Source organism: Tinamus guttatus, unplaced genomic scaffold, assembly GCF_059628265.1.
Source record: "Tinamus guttatus ecotype Peru unplaced genomic scaffold, ASM5962826v1 Tinamus_guttatus_pri_ptg000208l, whole genome shotgun sequence".
Taxonomy (NCBI): Eukaryota; Metazoa; Chordata; class Aves; order Tinamiformes; family Tinamidae; genus Tinamus; species Tinamus guttatus.
The window spans coordinates 5285024-5301931 of record NW_028288742.1 but is presented as its reverse complement, the minus strand read 5'-3'; the positions used below and the strand labels follow the sequence as shown (position 1 = coordinate 5301931).

The 16908-nt window shown below is 36.6% G+C and overlaps 1 protein-coding gene across 1 annotated transcript in view; it reads right to left on the bottom strand.

The window, feature by feature from the left end:
- Positions 1–16908, bottom strand: part of TTC27 (tetratricopeptide repeat domain 27) — a 114381-nt gene that overhangs the window by 36902 nt on the left and 60571 nt on the right. The window contains exon 10 of the mRNA XM_088524196.1: positions 15528–15641. Within this exon, the coding sequence (XP_088380322.1) occupies positions 15528–15641 (114 nt within the window). The remainder of the gene's footprint in view (positions 1–15527; positions 15642–16908) is intronic.

The following is a 16908-nucleotide window of genomic DNA, read 5'->3' as shown; positions in this document are numbered from 1 at the left end:
ACTAGATATCGGCAGTTTCCTTACCTTGCCTCTGCTTCTTTCCATTGCCTCTGCATTTTTTATAACCAAGACATGCTCACTGTTCTACTGTTGTTCTACTCCAGCTGCTCCCTCAGCTCCATGCTTCTTCCTGCGAGTCTCCTGCCAGCCATGTGCCCTGCAGCTAAGTTGACTTTAGCAGGTGTCAGCTAATCTTTAACAAATTTTGCAGGCTCCTTAACATTGTCCTCCTTCATTTAAAACACATCAAGCTTCATCCTCTGGGCACAGTTCTTTCCTAAACTTTGCCACATGATGCCTCACAAATTCATTTTAACATATTGCAAAGATTGTGAAAATGTCACAACTTCGATATCCATCCCTATGCTTTCCCTTGCTCTGCTCCACTTCTGGTGCTGACTCCAACAACATAATCAACCATTACAGGAGAAAACAAGTTATTAATCCTCCCCAAATACTCGTTTAATCCATTTTCTGCTGCTTTTGGGGACTGGCTGCCTCACCTTTTAGGTTTATCCTTCATCCACTGTTCACCTTTTACTTAGGCTTGGGGGTTAACTGCATATTAGCAGCTACCATAAACAGGAAGCTTCCCACTGTGAGTTCCAATGGCAAATATTGAACTCTTCAAATACCCAGCCAGCTGAGAAATCCCCTGTCTCTCCTTAAGGACGACTCCTACTCTTTTCTTCCCAATGTCAAGTCCAACCCAAATTTCCCCCATTACTGCACTGCTTGCTGAGCTCAACCAGAATTCCAATCTAGAGCTTTACTTGCTGAACACTTTTTATTAAAACCTCCCATGCAACAAAAATATACTAGAAATACAGCAAAAATTAAACTATATTCTTAAGAGAGAAAGTGAGAAGGCAGGTCTTGGAAAAAACCCCTCCACAGATGAAACAATACATCACTATGGCATTAACAAATGTTTTAAAAATTAAATAAACAATGCAGGTTTTTATTAACGGCTGACTTTGGGCATCTGTCTTTACTTACACTACTTATACTACCTACACACCTTTTAAGTGTTGACGTGTGGATACGGGGTTTGGGACTGCCTGGGTGGTCTTGGCTCGCGTGTCAGGCACCAAAGTGCCCAGGCACCCTTGGAATTGTTTGGCTGCCTGCAAAGAGATTTGCCATAGCAAATTTCCCTTGGGATAAAGGAGACCACAGGGGATAAGAAATAAAAATTTACCTGTAGTTAAAATGCATCTGCTATCTCGTTTCAGCAGGTATCAGCAACTACACGTATAACACTGTGGTTATACAATTATAACATTCGTACTTTATTCAAAATGTTTATTTTATAATTATGGGCAAACATATATTTTTCACCAAAAGCTCCTGCGTTCCTCACCGCAACACTTTGTCACACAGAAAACACGTTTTTACTGATTGGTGCTTATCAAACAATATGTGGAATTTTTTTTAAGCTTATGCAATCAGAAGTCCTGGTGCACCCTGTAATATTTACAGACACTTCCATAAAACTTACAGAGGGTCACTGTTAAATTAATCCATTCAATCAAATGCAATCTTCACAGAACTTTAAAATCAGATTTTAAATACACGTTTACTTTTGCTGGAACAATATTAAAATAACCTAAGTACTACATAATTCTTGAGGCTTAAAAAAAATGAAAAGAAAAAAAAAAAACACCTATAGTCAAAGTTAACTTAGGATGAGTTATGACAGCATCTCAGCCTTGCTCTATAATAGTGGAATCAGCAATACACAAATTCAGAATTACTAATGAAGGCTGCATGCTACACTGAAAATAAAAAGTGTATTTCAAATAATTGCTGTGTAACATTTTAGAAAATTGCTTCAAAAATATGCACATTAGAAAGCAGAAGGAAAATATAGAGAAAATACAATCAGTCTTCCACATGGTCTTTCACATGAAAGAACTGGAACACAGGGCATCACATTTCTCCCTAAGAACTAGTCAACAGATAGCTTAAAATTTGTTAAAATTAAATTTTAAGTGTTTCATAGCACTGTCTGCCTACTTTGTATAGCAAATAAATGGTTACATGGGCAATCTAAAACACGATTGCCAGGATACTTTATGTAGAGAAACTACTAGGGCAGTGCAATTCTAGAACTAGAAAATGCATTAAAATAATTTCGGTGTTTAGAATTTGAGAATTTGTTGTTTGTTTGTTTTCGTTGGGTTTTTTTTTTTTTTGGCTTGTTTGTTTGTAAGTCACAAGGAAACACCCCCAGTTTCAGGAAGCCTTACATGAACAGCTGGAAAAAAGGTTGCCTGCCTTTAACTCAGATGTAAACAAGAGCTGTTCTGTGCATATTTTCTCAAACTAGTGTAACCTTCTTACATGGCAGGCTGTGATTCCTCAGCTCCTGTGTATGCGTGCACATGTGTCTCCACATCTGTGTGTGCGTTTTTTTGTTTTTAATGCTAGACTGGAACCAGAAATCTCCTTGATCTGGAAGAGGCCTTCTTTAACTGGATTCTGCACCATCCACCCTACAGTAATTTAAGTAACCTACTTTTATGGCTTCTTCAGTTAAGAGGGTCCATCTCTCAAGAGCACAAGCTCCTTATGATAACAAGTGGACATTAAACTTTGGTTAAAAGGGTTTGTTTCAAGCCTTGCGCTCTACTGTCTTGCATTTCTTTCTCTACTTAAACAGCTCAAGAAACTCAGCATCAGTTACTGTTCAGTCAGATAGAACCATATGCAAATACTTAAATATTTTAAATTTAAAGTTCTGCTGCATTACTAATGCACAACGTATCTTTCTCACACATTTGAAAGAGAAAGATAGTGTATTTTGCAATGATTTATGTGGAAGGTATATGATTTCCTAACTTGATCATTTCTTTAAAAATGTATTTTAATAATGAAAAGCTAATGTATATTTTGTAAAATTCTTTTTTCCTATAAATATTAGAACAGACTAAAACAATAGTGAAGACTCCCTGTACTCCCAACCACTCGCACACTGATCAGACAAAGTATATGGTCACAGTTTTAACACGGGCACAAACCCAATGCCCAGGGGTCAAGTCATACACACAAGAAGTTTCTCCAAAGTTTCTCTTAAAAAAAAAAAAAAAAAAAAAAAAAAGAAAGAAAACCACAACTAATTTGGCGTTATTTCTGCACATAGCAGTTTGCAATATATTTGCCTCTATTCTTTCCCACCTAATGCTTGGCTTCTGCCTGTCTCTCCCCCGTTTGTTTCTTTTTTCCTCTCCACACACTCTATCCTATGGTGGTTAAGCAGAAATGCCCCAACACACCTCCAGGATAAACACCTAAAGCCATCAACTGTTTTGCCTTCTTGATAGTCAGCACTTAACAAATACGTTCTCTCAAGTGCCTATTAGCAGGACCTAAGGAAAGCTCAGCCTGAGCACATGAGACTGGCTCAGAGGGACACTGAACCCAGCAGGGACAGGGCTCCTCCACTTGGCATTCCTCTCAGCTCAGGAAACTAAGTTAGGCTTTTCCAGGACAGCCCTCACTAGTATTTTAATATGGGTTTAATTTAGTTGTTTGGTGCCTGACACCAGTCTAAAATACAGCATTCTCTCTAGGATTAATTACACCTGGACATTTCTTTCTAAAATGCTTTACATTCGATGCATTTAAGGCTCCTATTGCTATTCCTTTTACCTAAAGGAATGAGCAAATAAACTCTTTTCATGAGGGCTATGACTATATTTTGGCAAAGAAGAAATTTGCTTGTAATCTATGATACGGATCTGACTGATCTTATGCCAGGCACCCTTTATTTCTTTGTACTATGATCTTCCCCCCTCCTTGACATCAGGCATTAAGATAAATTATTTTGTGTATGTCAAACAGTTGTATTTTCTAATGCACAACAGGTATATTCTTTGGGCAACTTGATTCATCCTCAGCAAAGCCACAAACAGAAAGAGACAGTCAAGTTGATCCCTTTAATAACATTTAAAGGCAGTATTTCACTGTTAGCTTATATATGACTCTCAAAAAATGCCAACACATTTAGTCTACTCCATATTCAAACAGGAACATACTACTGAAGAATAATTATCTACTGAAAGCCTACTGTATTTTTTCCATCGCTCTAAGACTTGCATTTACCTACCGCAGACTTCACATTTTGTTTATCATAAACCATATATAAGTAATATAGAAATATGGCAAGTCATTTGTCCATAAAAAGCAGAAAAATTCTCATCCAAATTATTTGATTGCAAAACTTAAACTACAACTCTTGAAAATAAACGCTTATGCACATTAGAAAGAAGTTAGGAATGAAATGGTTATTTCTAAAGACTTTCAGTAGCAAGACTTAAAATAAAACAATGAACTCTGGTGGAAGAGTTAAGACCACGTCATTAACTGCAAACATTTAAATGTTTTCAGTGTTCATCCACCTGTGATGGAGACTTGATGATATGCTGCTGCACAAATTGAAATCTTGAGGAAAAACTGCAATACAGAAACAAAATGCTTATTATATTACATGTCTTCAGGTAATGCAGTGAGGTTTTGAACTATAAGTTCATAATTCTTTCATGTTACCAACAGTATACACTGTCCTTAGATGCCTGTAAGGAGAAGAAAAAAATATATCCAATCTTATCTAGATGTCTGGAAGCTGAATCTACAGATATTGAGTTGAACTAAGCAGTAATAGCTCCTTTGTTGCATTAGAAATGGCCAAGTTTTTTTTTTTTTTTAAACCAGCAGAATGCTCTATTGCCATTTTTTTTTTTAACTACTCTCATTCAGTTGTAAATCTCTTCCCCCTCGCCCTCGTCAAAAATCAAAAACGATCAGAAAATAGCTTCCCTAAACAGTGAAACCTTGACTGATATCCAGTAGTTTCTGTTGAAAAATTACTTGGCAAGAAACACACATTCTTCCAGTAGCTGAGCCTGACCCAGCAACCAAACGGTATATGATGGTAAGTACATTAGAAATATGACACATGGGCAAAGTGTTCAAACTTCAGCTGTCCCAAAGAAAGGTAGTCACATACAAAGAAATCTGTTTTCAATATACAGATTTTCTTGAAAGATGTCCAATCGAGTTCTTCACATGTTCCTGGAAAGCTCTCTATATATTAGAGAAAAAAAAAAAAAAATACAAACAAAACCCCTATCATTCTCTGTCAGTGATCAATCGGCTTATCACCATGGGGGAAGAACATCTTCAGTAACGACTGCATGAAAAATATCCTTCTGAATTCAAATACAAAATGAAAATATTCTAAATGCATTCAATATTGTATGCCTGATTGGAAGTACATTCAAAGAGAAGCACACCAAGCTCCTCCAAGGATTCAGATCTCCTTTATCAAGGAGCAGGAACCTGTAGAACCACAATGCTCCCAGAATCACACGGCTGTATAGGACACTGTCAGAATATCTAAAGGAAAATATATTTGTATTCAAAATAGTCAATCTGAGATGTAATCAACTTAAAAACAAACAAAAAAATTCATTGAGCATCAAGTTCTACAGTCTCTGCTGGCCTCTCAAACACACAGGTTGGGTGACAGAGGCAGGATCAGAGTAGATGTGGTATAACAACTAAACACACCATGGATTTATAATATTGAGACTGAAATCCTTGCCCAACAAAACAGTGGCAGCTGGACCAAAGCAGCCATGAGGACAACACACACAGCCTTCCAATTACTTATGGCCACGAGTCATAAGCTCCAGCGGCACCAGTTTCTTGCTGGAGTCTGTTGAAGCCCTTTAGAAGACCCTGTACTGCCCCCAGAAGCAACAACAGCCTTTCTCTCAGCTGCCCCTTTTACTCCAGAAACCCTAACCCAGATGAGAGGGAAGCAGCTGAAAGGCAGAGGAAGCAGCAGCAGCATCTTTCCAGCTGCCGTGTTTTACTGGGACAGTGAGGAAAGGAGGCTCTGAGGCTGCTGAGCCCTGGCAGCTCACCCAGCTCTGCACCTGCATCCCGGTAGGGAAGACCGAGGTGCAGAAGGCACATTTCACACCATGAATTACCCCAGCAAGATGCAGGCTGAGAGCTCATGAAAAACTTTTAAGACTACCCTATAACTTGGCATTTTAAAAATTAAGTGTCTAAGCTTACAATGTTAGTAGGTGCTCTTTTCTTTTTCATGCACAAATTTTTATACAGGGAAAAACGGACTAAAGCACAAGATGTGGAGTTCTGTAGTGGAATCATTTACGATATGTTTCTATTTCTAGGCAACTTCAGTGTTTGTACAAATCTGAATCTGGAAAAATGGGCAGGTACAGTACAGAAATGTATATGATAGCTACAAACAATATTATTTACACCATTCCAAATCTAGTTCAGGCACATTATGTCACCTAGCTTGCAAAAACAACTGTCCACCTGTCAAAACTTCCAAGTCTTATCAGAAAAAGCCCAGTGCTATTATAAATAATATTCAGACAGTTAGAAAGCAATACTGTGAAGAAAGTGGATAACTGCAAAAGTGAATGGAAATAATGGAAAGAGCCAATACCATATCATCCTATAACTCTCCATATACTGATCCAAATGATCATTTGAATTGAAGGTCCTTAAATCGATTTGGAAACTTCCAAAGCCAGAAAGATTACTATATTCATAAATAAGTAGAACAGAACAAGTACTAAATGAGTTGAGTTAGGCCAGCAAACTGCTCAGTCAAAAGCTACATTCAGCCCACAAACTTTGCAAAGTTCATCTCCAATAAAATCGTTCCTAATCAACTGATTCTTTACAGACTGTATTTCCTAATTCTGGAGGTGTAGAAACAACATACAGTTACTAGATTTTATTTATGTATTTATTTCATATAGCACAGCTTAGAGTGCTGAATCTTTGGCACATTGGAAATTTTCTCCAGGTAGAAACATTCATTAAAGCAAGCAGTTATCACTGCCTCCTACAGCATCATAGTTACAAGCTAATTTCAAAGAATGGATAGTTGCATATTTGTTCTCAAATTCAAAAAGTGTTAAATAATCTGAAAAAAAATGAGAACTAGTTTTTCCATCATTAATTATCTAAAGAAAAGAGAAAAAAGGAATGGAATACTAACTTTTATCTTATTCTTCACTGTTTCTAAATCTAATTCACAGAGTTCTGTTACCAATTTATTTACCTTTCTTGCAAATCCATACATCCCACTTACTATGACTCAATGCTCTCTGGGTCAATGACTATAAATCCGCGAGGCTTATGCTTCATCAGTCTTGTTGGTGAAACTCATCTACCCAAGTCTTACTTCAGACTGGTGCTTAAGAACTCAAAGGTTTAACACATTCTCTGTAAGATAAGACTCTGCCTTAATTTGGCTATAGATGGACTTTTATTCCCCTAAGTTTATATTTTAAAGTAATTGTTTTTTTTTTCTCCAAGTTTTTGTCAGATTTTCTACTGAGAGTCTCCTTTGACAATAAATTCAAGTTGTATTATACCATCTTGTTCCACAGTCTTTCACTTTAAAGACTTCAAAAACTATAGCTAGTCTTCAGCCTCTCATTTCCTGCAATGGTTAAAGTAGCACTAAAATACTTTCTAAAGGCAAACAAAACAAAAAACCCCACATAGAACAATGCTGGATCTGTCTCAAAATATTAAAACAAACAAAAAAGTAAAAAACCCTCACATACCTACAGTACCATTTGCCTCACTTTTATTGCACTTATTCCTCAGTAATTGTTTTCATAAGTCTAAGCTTCATTTCAGTAGATAGGTCCTATCAATTCCATATAAGATTACAAATTAATCTTTTAAGACTAAGTATGATAGATACCCTCTGATTTACTTGTTTTGTTTGCATTTGTGATTTTCATTCCATTTCCTTCAAAGATTATTTCTCATCAGTGGCAAGAATCACACTGCCCTGCATTTACAGATAACTTGTTTCTAGCTATTCACTTTTTAAACAGAAAGATCCAGTGTAGACATATTTTAAAACAACTGTTTCTTTAGTATAAAATTCCCTTGTTTAAAATTTATGTGTTAAAGATGAATACCATATATACCCTTAATACCACCCTTAAGAAAAAATATGTTCATTATTTGTCTTTTAGATTTTTTAAGATAGATTTAAATTCTGTTAGATACCAATTGCAATACCATCAGCAAAAGCAGCAAATACTCATTAACACATTAATCAAATAAAACTATATGCTTGTTACAAAAGTGTTACAAAAGCCTTTGCAACTTGCTCTTTTCTTGTAGATAACTTAGAAATGCATGGGTTGTGATTACACTGTTGTAAGTATTAAGATCTCAACTTTTCACACCTGATTTTATAGACCAATCAAGAAAAACATGTGTTCTTGTTTTATCAGCATCCAAGGCATTTCTGAGCTGTGAATCAACTAGGTATTGCACTAAATAAGAAAACATGTTTTTGCACGCGCATGACAGCCTACGGCTGTTGAGGCCCGGCTCACCTCTTCAACATGCTCTTGATCAAGGCATTTAAGGCATTTGGCCAGTGATTTTCACCAGATTATGAATCTGATGATCTTTAAACTTAAAGCACCAAAACACACACTGCTACTACACTGATTTAAATTTAAATTAATTCTATAGGGTTAGTAAATTTTATAATAAAAATCAATCATCATTATTGATACTGAATATACAAAGATACTAACATTAAGTATTCAGCATTAAACTGATTTAGCTAAATTCACAAATCTAAATAACTTTTCTACGCTATTCCTAGTCCATAAAAATGGATTTTTAAAAACACTTTTTATTCATCCTACTTTAGAAAGCTGGACTGAGCATTTACTTAAGTTATACTTGTCTGTATTGCCTACCTTTCCATCTGTGATATTATTCAGTCTTTAACTCTATGGCCTACGAACTAAAGCTGCTTCTTATTTGCTCCTTTAAATGGTGGAAACTGGAAAGCTGTTTATACAGTATTTCCAAGGTATTTTCCTTTGTGATATTTTGGTGGTTTATTCTACCCCACTCCCACTACTACTCTATCCTTAGGTGAACTAATTAGTAACTTTCTTTAAATCTCTTCCCTAAATATCAAAGTTCTTCAGAGGAGATTACTTCTTTAAACTAATGTGCTGGTTTTCACCTACAGACACATTTTGATGGCAAGCAAGCCAGAATGTGAAAACTCCATAAGGCACCTCTGTAAAAGTAGCAGCTGGAAACGAGGGCTGAACTAACAAAAAGACCTCTTGCTTTTCCCTGGCTCCAGATTGTGTGACAAACCTTTACAACATAGGCAGGTATTGACAGCTCTGCAGAGAAGTAAGCTGGAGCCAAAGTTATCAAGCAGGATGCTGGAACCATGAACATGTATGTTCAGGCCAGATACCGTGCAGGAGTTTAGGAGTGCCAACTACCTGTCTTTAAAAAAATAAATAATCTAAGTAGTAGATTCTTACCATAAATATATCTGTTACATCAGGCCACACATCCCTACAGGTATTTATCACTTGAAAAGCAACATACCCAACTAATTAAGAAACAAACATTAGCTTCTGTTGTCAGAAAAAAGCTTGAGTTTCTTTATAATAGTGCTTACAACTGGGTGGGGAGGAAAGCAAACCAGAGGAAATGAGTCCAACAGTCCCAAATTAAATCTAAAGCATTTAGTTCTCAAAATTAACACAAAAAAGGTCAAGGTCGTAAGTAGAAGATAACTGGATTCTTAAGTGTCTGATGTAATATTTCCTTTCTATTTTAAGCAAATTAAGTTTAAGAGCCAAACAGTATACCAGGCTATCTAGAGCATCTCCTAAATTACTGCCATTTTTGTTGCACTCAAATACTCACCTAAAGTGGTTTGGTAAAACAAAGAAGGTAGCTAATCACACAAGGGCATAACTGACTCAAAATAATAAGCTTCCTGTCCTGGACAAATAATGAGTCTGAAGTTATTTACTGCCAGTATTTAGGATGTGGATTTCAATATTACACACTCTCAATGACTGAAGCCTCAGGACAAATCCACTTACTGAGCACAAATGTACATTACCCTTATCAGAGAGGTAGGCTATTTGAATTTTCTATTTCTCCCCCAAAAGAAACTGTTTATTCTGCCAGCTATTTATTTTAAAACTTCTTTTTAATTATTTTGCACCAAGTTTTGCTTTCTATTCTTTACTAAGGAGAAATATCAGGAGAATGACAGAGAGAGAAATAAGGAGTGAAAGCTGTTACTGTTACTTTTATGTTTAATTACAACATAGGATGCACAAACAACTGCCTTAACAGATAAGAAAGAGTGTTTTTGAAATACTTGGCATATACAATGGACAGTACGGCTCAATAAATTTAATCTACCAATACTGGGCAATTTTAGACTATGTATTTTTTAAGCTCACCTGGGAATACATACGTCTAGATATGATAGATTTGCAGGGATTTGCCTCATGCCTTGCATCTGGTCTGACTATGTATGGAACATGGAACTTGATTATTTTAATTGCTTAGTTCTGTACAAGTTAATCCTTCCATGTTTGTTTTTTTTTTAGTACAAAGCTGAGAGCAAGATATGCACGTTATGTTATGGAATCTGTGGACATTCATATTTTTCTTTGTAATTACCTGTCATCATTTTGTCTGTACAAAAAAAGTGTAATATTGCTATTCAATGTAGCTTAAGGATTTTCCTATCTGACACTGTGATTCCCACTACCCCCATTCTAATTCTCAGGACACTAGTGAAGAGGGAGGAAGGTAAAAACCTTTAGAGCCAAGATTCAAATGGCAACAATTGGAAAACACGAGGCTTATTTTTGGCTGCTTTTTAGAAAGTATATTACACTAGGAGTGTAACAACTCTAATATTTAACATAATTCTCAAATGACCAGAGAGGCTTGTACTTTTAAAGTACTAGCTAAGAAAATATGAACAAAGTGTAGCCATAAAGAATGGCTACATTCTTCTCTGGAGACTGCCTAACAACCCTGATCCAAATTGGCAAATACAACCGGGCAGTAGAAAATTCCTAAGCAAAAAGTAGTACCTGGAAGACCATGCTATTCAATAATCTCTTTTTCCTAAGCAGTAAGAAAACAGTTATTCTTGAAGAATCCTTGGCAGAATGGATCTTTTTTTATGTACAAAAGCCATAATCACTTGCTGGAAGAGAAACAGATGGTACCAAGCACCATCTTAATTATTTTGAAGTGTGTTAATGAGCTCTATGTATCACCAGAATCACTTGTGTCAAGAAACATCTTGTGTATTGTGTCTTCTGGGTGCTTAAGCAAAATGAAATAATTCCTGGAAATGTGTATCGTGAGACAGAAATCGTTAACCATCACCAAGAAGTCACTCTCTCCTGTGACTTATTTCTGAATCAGGTTTATTTCAAGGGTTCTGGAGACCTTCTGATTTTGTATAGAACTCATCAATAAAGATTTTGAGATCCCCAGCTTTTCCCCTCTTTTTAAAAGCTTCTTGGAACGTGTTCTAACAACACATGCAATTAATAGTAGCTGAGAACTATGAGACTATCAATGGAAAAATCTCTACAGGTTAAAATGGAAAGTGCTTCTTCTATTTACTATGCTTCTGAAAGCAACAATTTAAATCTCACTCTGCACCCCAGATCCCAGAAACTTTCCAATAAAATTTTCCGGATTCATGTAAGGCATCTCAGAGCCAAATTTCTAGGTGAATCTTTTTTCCCCTCCATCATACTCTCTCTCATTCAATACACACTTTCAAAGCAACTATTAAATTCTTATTTAATGTACTCTTAAGGTATAGGAACGACAGAGGTAGGCTCCTAGCCCACTGCACAGCTATTTAGAGACCATCGTCATGAGGATAACAAAAGAGCAAAGGTGCATTAGCACAGGTGAGGCCTTGCAGCACACAAGATGCCAGCTGTGTAGATCTACACCAGGCTCTTCTCTTCATAAATGCACACTGAACTCTTCAGGTCTGAAGGACTACCAGCTACCAAGAACCTCTACAGAATGCCTCCAGCAGGAAAATTTTAAACCAACAAATGAGAATTTTTCACACACAAAAAAATGGAAGTCACTGGAGAAAATGACACTCTAAAGTACTATTTAAGTGAAAATTGGAGAGCAGTTGACACACAATTCCCAACCACATACATCTGCCTATGACTAGGGATATAAAACGCTCACGTGGCCTTTCTTTCTCAGACATATTGCTTAGCCTATAATATTGCCAGTCTGCTCCCAGATCTCCTAAGCTCTTATTAAAAACACCCTCTCAAGACACATTTCCCTCCCACTAACAGAGAAATTCCTGCGTTGCCAAGAAAAGCACGCGAGCCAGCACCATATGAAATACAGCGTACATTGTACTGTGCATGCAGGAAAATCCAGCGACTGGCTCAGAGGCCCGTTATCACCAGGTGCAGCCAGTGGGAGAAAATACTAGGAGAGAAGGGGGATAAAACAAGCTGACAAACGCTCTAAGCACAAAGGTAGCCAGTGTAACCGCCTGGATTAAGTCCCAGTAAAGTGACTGCAACGAGCGGCCGGGGACCAGGCCTTAGGCGGCTACTGGCGCAACCGGCCCTCAGGCCGCCGCACCTGGGCTGGGCTGCCAGCAACAGCCACCCTCTCAGCCCTACCCCGGCATCCTCTGCTGGGAGCATTTCTGAATTGCTGACGTACTTTTTTTTCCACAGAATATAGCTGAAGATCCCCAAACTGATAAAGCAACTGCAGGTTGATAAATAGTTTTCCACACAATTAGCCAGTAACACCTGCTTCCTCCGCTTGTCTCCCACCTAGCGCATCAGACTTCCCTATCTACATTCATTTGGAAAGGGGAAAAGAATAAAAAAGGTCTTAAAAATCATGTAGTATCCGGAAACAGATTTTGTTCAACAGTTCTTGATCTAAACCTCAATGTATGGCATACTGGTCACTATTAAATAGTCTAGTGCAATATAAAAGAACCCTGTTTTAGGCCAAGTGCTGTTTCTTATTTTTGCATATCCAATTTTCATTTAGACAAAAACAGTATGGAGACAACCAGTAGCCTCCAGAAAATGCTAAGAAAAATTTATCCTCCTCATTTCCAGTTAGCTATTAACTAAAACACATTCCACAGCACCCCGAATGATTTTTTTAGTTCATATTTTTAAGTAATCAGAAAGGTTTTGCAGATGATTATCCAAATTCCTTTTGAAGCTTTCTAATTAAAAAAATCTTTACAATATCATTTCATAAAAGCTTTTCAGCATAAACTAGGAATCTATCCAATGCTTGGAACATGACAGCTAAACTCAAACAATGTACTTACAATAGTGTAACTATTTTGAAATAATTAAAATAAGCTAAACAAACAAAGTGAGGCCCACAAAACAAGCATTCCAAAAGTGGTTTCTTTGACAAAACAAACAAAAAACCAAAAAAAAACACGAAGCAAGTGTAGCCTGGCTTGCCCTAAACAGAAAGGCAGTAGATGCTTGCCTAAAAAAAGCCGCCTAAAAAGGTGTTTCAGTTGTTTAGAAGGATTTTCAAATCCAGTGCAAACAAAACAGTAGCAGATATGAGTGGAAATGGGGAAAGGAAGGGGAATTATGATAAAAAAAGCAGAGTCCCAGCATAATAAGCTGGAGTCTACACTGGTCTGAGCATGCTCATAGACAACCCTGAAGTATATGACTTAGAAGATTTGTCTTTATCAACTCATGTTCAAGTTGTCTTTCAAGCACTCTCAGATACTTTAAAAACAGATATTGTAAAGAATGAGGAGAATCCAACCACATTACACCCACCTCTTTTCTTATCTTCCAGGCTGAAGTAAACTTGCCCTTTCTCACACTTTACTACCAAAACTTGCTACACCAATTAAAATGAATAAAATATGGTATCATAAAAAATTGTAAAAAATAACTCTGGGCACAAACTTAAGCATCTTTATGAAGATGTCAGAAGGACCTTGTGCAAATGCAAATAACAGAAGACATTCAGTATATGTTTGCCGATTCTGATTCCTTAAGAACACTTAGAACTGTTAGAAACCACGGTTATCTGGTTAAAAATTTTGGTCCGAGTTCAGAAATAAAAATCTTAAATGGAAAGTTATTCAAGTTATTTGATTTAGTTTAGCACTGATCAATCCTTAAACAACTTCTAACTATTTTTGGAAATTGAGCTTGATACTGTATCAAATCACTATAAATGTCATTCTATTCAAATGCCTTGATTAAAAAAAATACTAAAACAAAAAATAATATTTAAAAATCACAGCTTCAATGTCTGCTGTGAGGTCATCTCCCAAAATGGCCCAGTACACGCTATTCAGTCTCTTTTCTCTAATATCCAGAGCTCATATGAAACTCTGCAACACTCTAGCAATTGCAACACATGTCAATTCACATACTGTACCTTAACAACATTCAGCCCTTGATGAGATTTCCATCATGACATTATCAAACTGCACACTATGACAGTTTCTAATACTCAGGTTTACCAAGATGGACAAAAACGTGGGCAACACTCCAATTGCTTTGTGGCTTAGTGGTTAAGAGGCCCTGAAATCGCTTCCCAAATGCCTTCAGATGCTACATCTTCTCCCAGTCTGGGAATCTGGGCTTCTCTGACAGTCCTAATGACCCTAGGAAATTCCACTATAGCAACTCCGTGTGCTCCTCATGCAGCAGGAGAAAAGTGTGGCAGCAAATTCATGTTGCATTCCTTGCAAGATCCATTTATAAATAACGATTTTAGATGAAACATCAGTATATTCAGGAAACAAAACGAATAATTGCTGGGTAATTATATGTTCCTCATCCTATTTAGGCATCAGGAGTGTTGCCTGACAGACACATAGAAATGCCTGCTCTTTATGTGACAAGACAAATCAACAGGAATAAAGATGACTAATAAAACTCTAATGTGAAGAAACAATCCTTATAAAGTTCACATTCTTTTTTTAAACCTATTAAAGAATTTCATAACTAAATCCCATGAGCTGATAAATTTCTGAATTTTAAAAATTTCTCATTTAGATTTTGAAAATGTGTGTTATTTACATTTGGAGCAAGATTACTTAGTCACTACCTCAAACCTGCAATAAAAATACCAATCACTAGGTGCCACGTCAAAAAAGTAAATCAAAAAGTACAAATGTATTCATAAAGGTGCTTTTCTGTTTGCACAGTACCAATGACTGCGTGCAAGTCTCAATTTTCCTATAGTCGCTTTAATTCCTTTAAAGAAATAACTGTAGTAGCTTTACATTCATGAATTCTTATGTAAATAACTCCTCATATATTTCAGAAGGCAGAAACTCTAAGTTAGAAAACATATTATAATTTCAATCTTCCAAATCTTTTATACTCTTCTGAAAGAAAGGGACTATTTATTACTCAAACATTAAGAGTTTATCTGATGGTGAGCAAAAATAAAAGGATTTGTAGTACATGCATCCAGCTTAGAGGCATAATTTAAAAACTAGGCTCATTGTACTATTCATAGAAAAGAGAAGTAGCTTAGCATTCTCCCACCTGGCTCCATTCAATATACATAGGGAGCAACACAGATATCCAAAGTAGATTTAGGCAGCTCAGAAGCCTTACCTGAGTTTGCTTCATTGCCCGCTCCATTCGGCGAGTACTTCCCTTCTCAAGCTTAGTCCGAAGAAGCAAGGCTGAAGTCTGAATGGCCCAGAACTTTGGCTGCGAGAGTAAACACTGGAGAGCAGGAGGGAAAAAAAGGGGGGGAAAAAAAAAGTTTTAATTTTAGATGAAAAAGTAAAAGTGAAAGTTTTTAACCATGTCTCAAGCATAAATTCCATTTCCATATTCCATATTCTGAAAGTCAAAAGCATGGTCATTGTACCTATTTGATATTCGATGAATTCAAAACTGTACAGACTAATTTTTTTAGTTTAAAAGATGGGCACCAAAACTACTGTTTCCTTCTCAAATATTGCAGCTCTGTCTATGTACCACATGGTGTACACAGAAGAGAGATGATAAACAAAACTGCACAAATTAGCATGGCTACTGGCATGAAAAGGAATAAACAAATTGATACTGTGCTTTATTGCTTTGACATTTCACCTGAACTATACATATTTTCTTAAGGGAGCGAGAAGAGAAAGAAGAGAACCTTAGACTAGAACTTGTAACTGATGAATATCTATAAGCAAGAAAAATAAGGGAAGCCTGAATCTTCTTGCACATCTGACAGGGAATGCATTGCTGTCTACAGCAATTAAAATAATTGTTCTTAAGACTCAGAATCTCTGGTGCTCCACCTTGTGTCTATTGCTTCTCTCAACTTGAGCACCTCAACTCTGCCCTCCCCTTCTCTACACCTTCCTATTAGATAGCTGCAGGCAGCAGTAAAACCCCTGCCTTAGTGCTCCTCCTCCAAAGCATAACAAAACCTCTCAGCCTGTCCTTATTTGTCAGGTGTTCCAGTCTTCTGTGTTAACAGCACCTCCGTATTAAAACAGGCTGAAATTGCTACATATATATCAAGAATATCAATCAAGTTAGATTTGTTATGACTTAAGGATAATAGGAAGACTTTTAGATCTGCAGGATAACCTACAGGGAATAGAGAATAACCAGTAAAAAGCTTCTCTATAAACACAGTAGTTATGACTTGCTTAGATGCACTTAAATTGATGCCAGTCTTCAATCACGTATTTTTAGAAAAGGCAAAACTTTGATACCACTTAATGTATAGATAGCCTAGATTCTTTCCAGCATGGTTTCAGACACCAATGCCATTAATTCTGTTAAGTTAGAAGAGGGAGACAGCAGTAAAACTTCCTTGCTATTTTATTAGCACCTTGTGATGCAGTCTTTCTGAAATAAAATAAAATAAAAAAAATATATATATAATAATAATAAAATCTGTCCATAGATTTTTGTTGGGGGAAAAATAAAGGAAGTGTTTCAATGGCCTTACTCTTTCCTCCCAGAGATCCCCTATTGCATTAAAAAA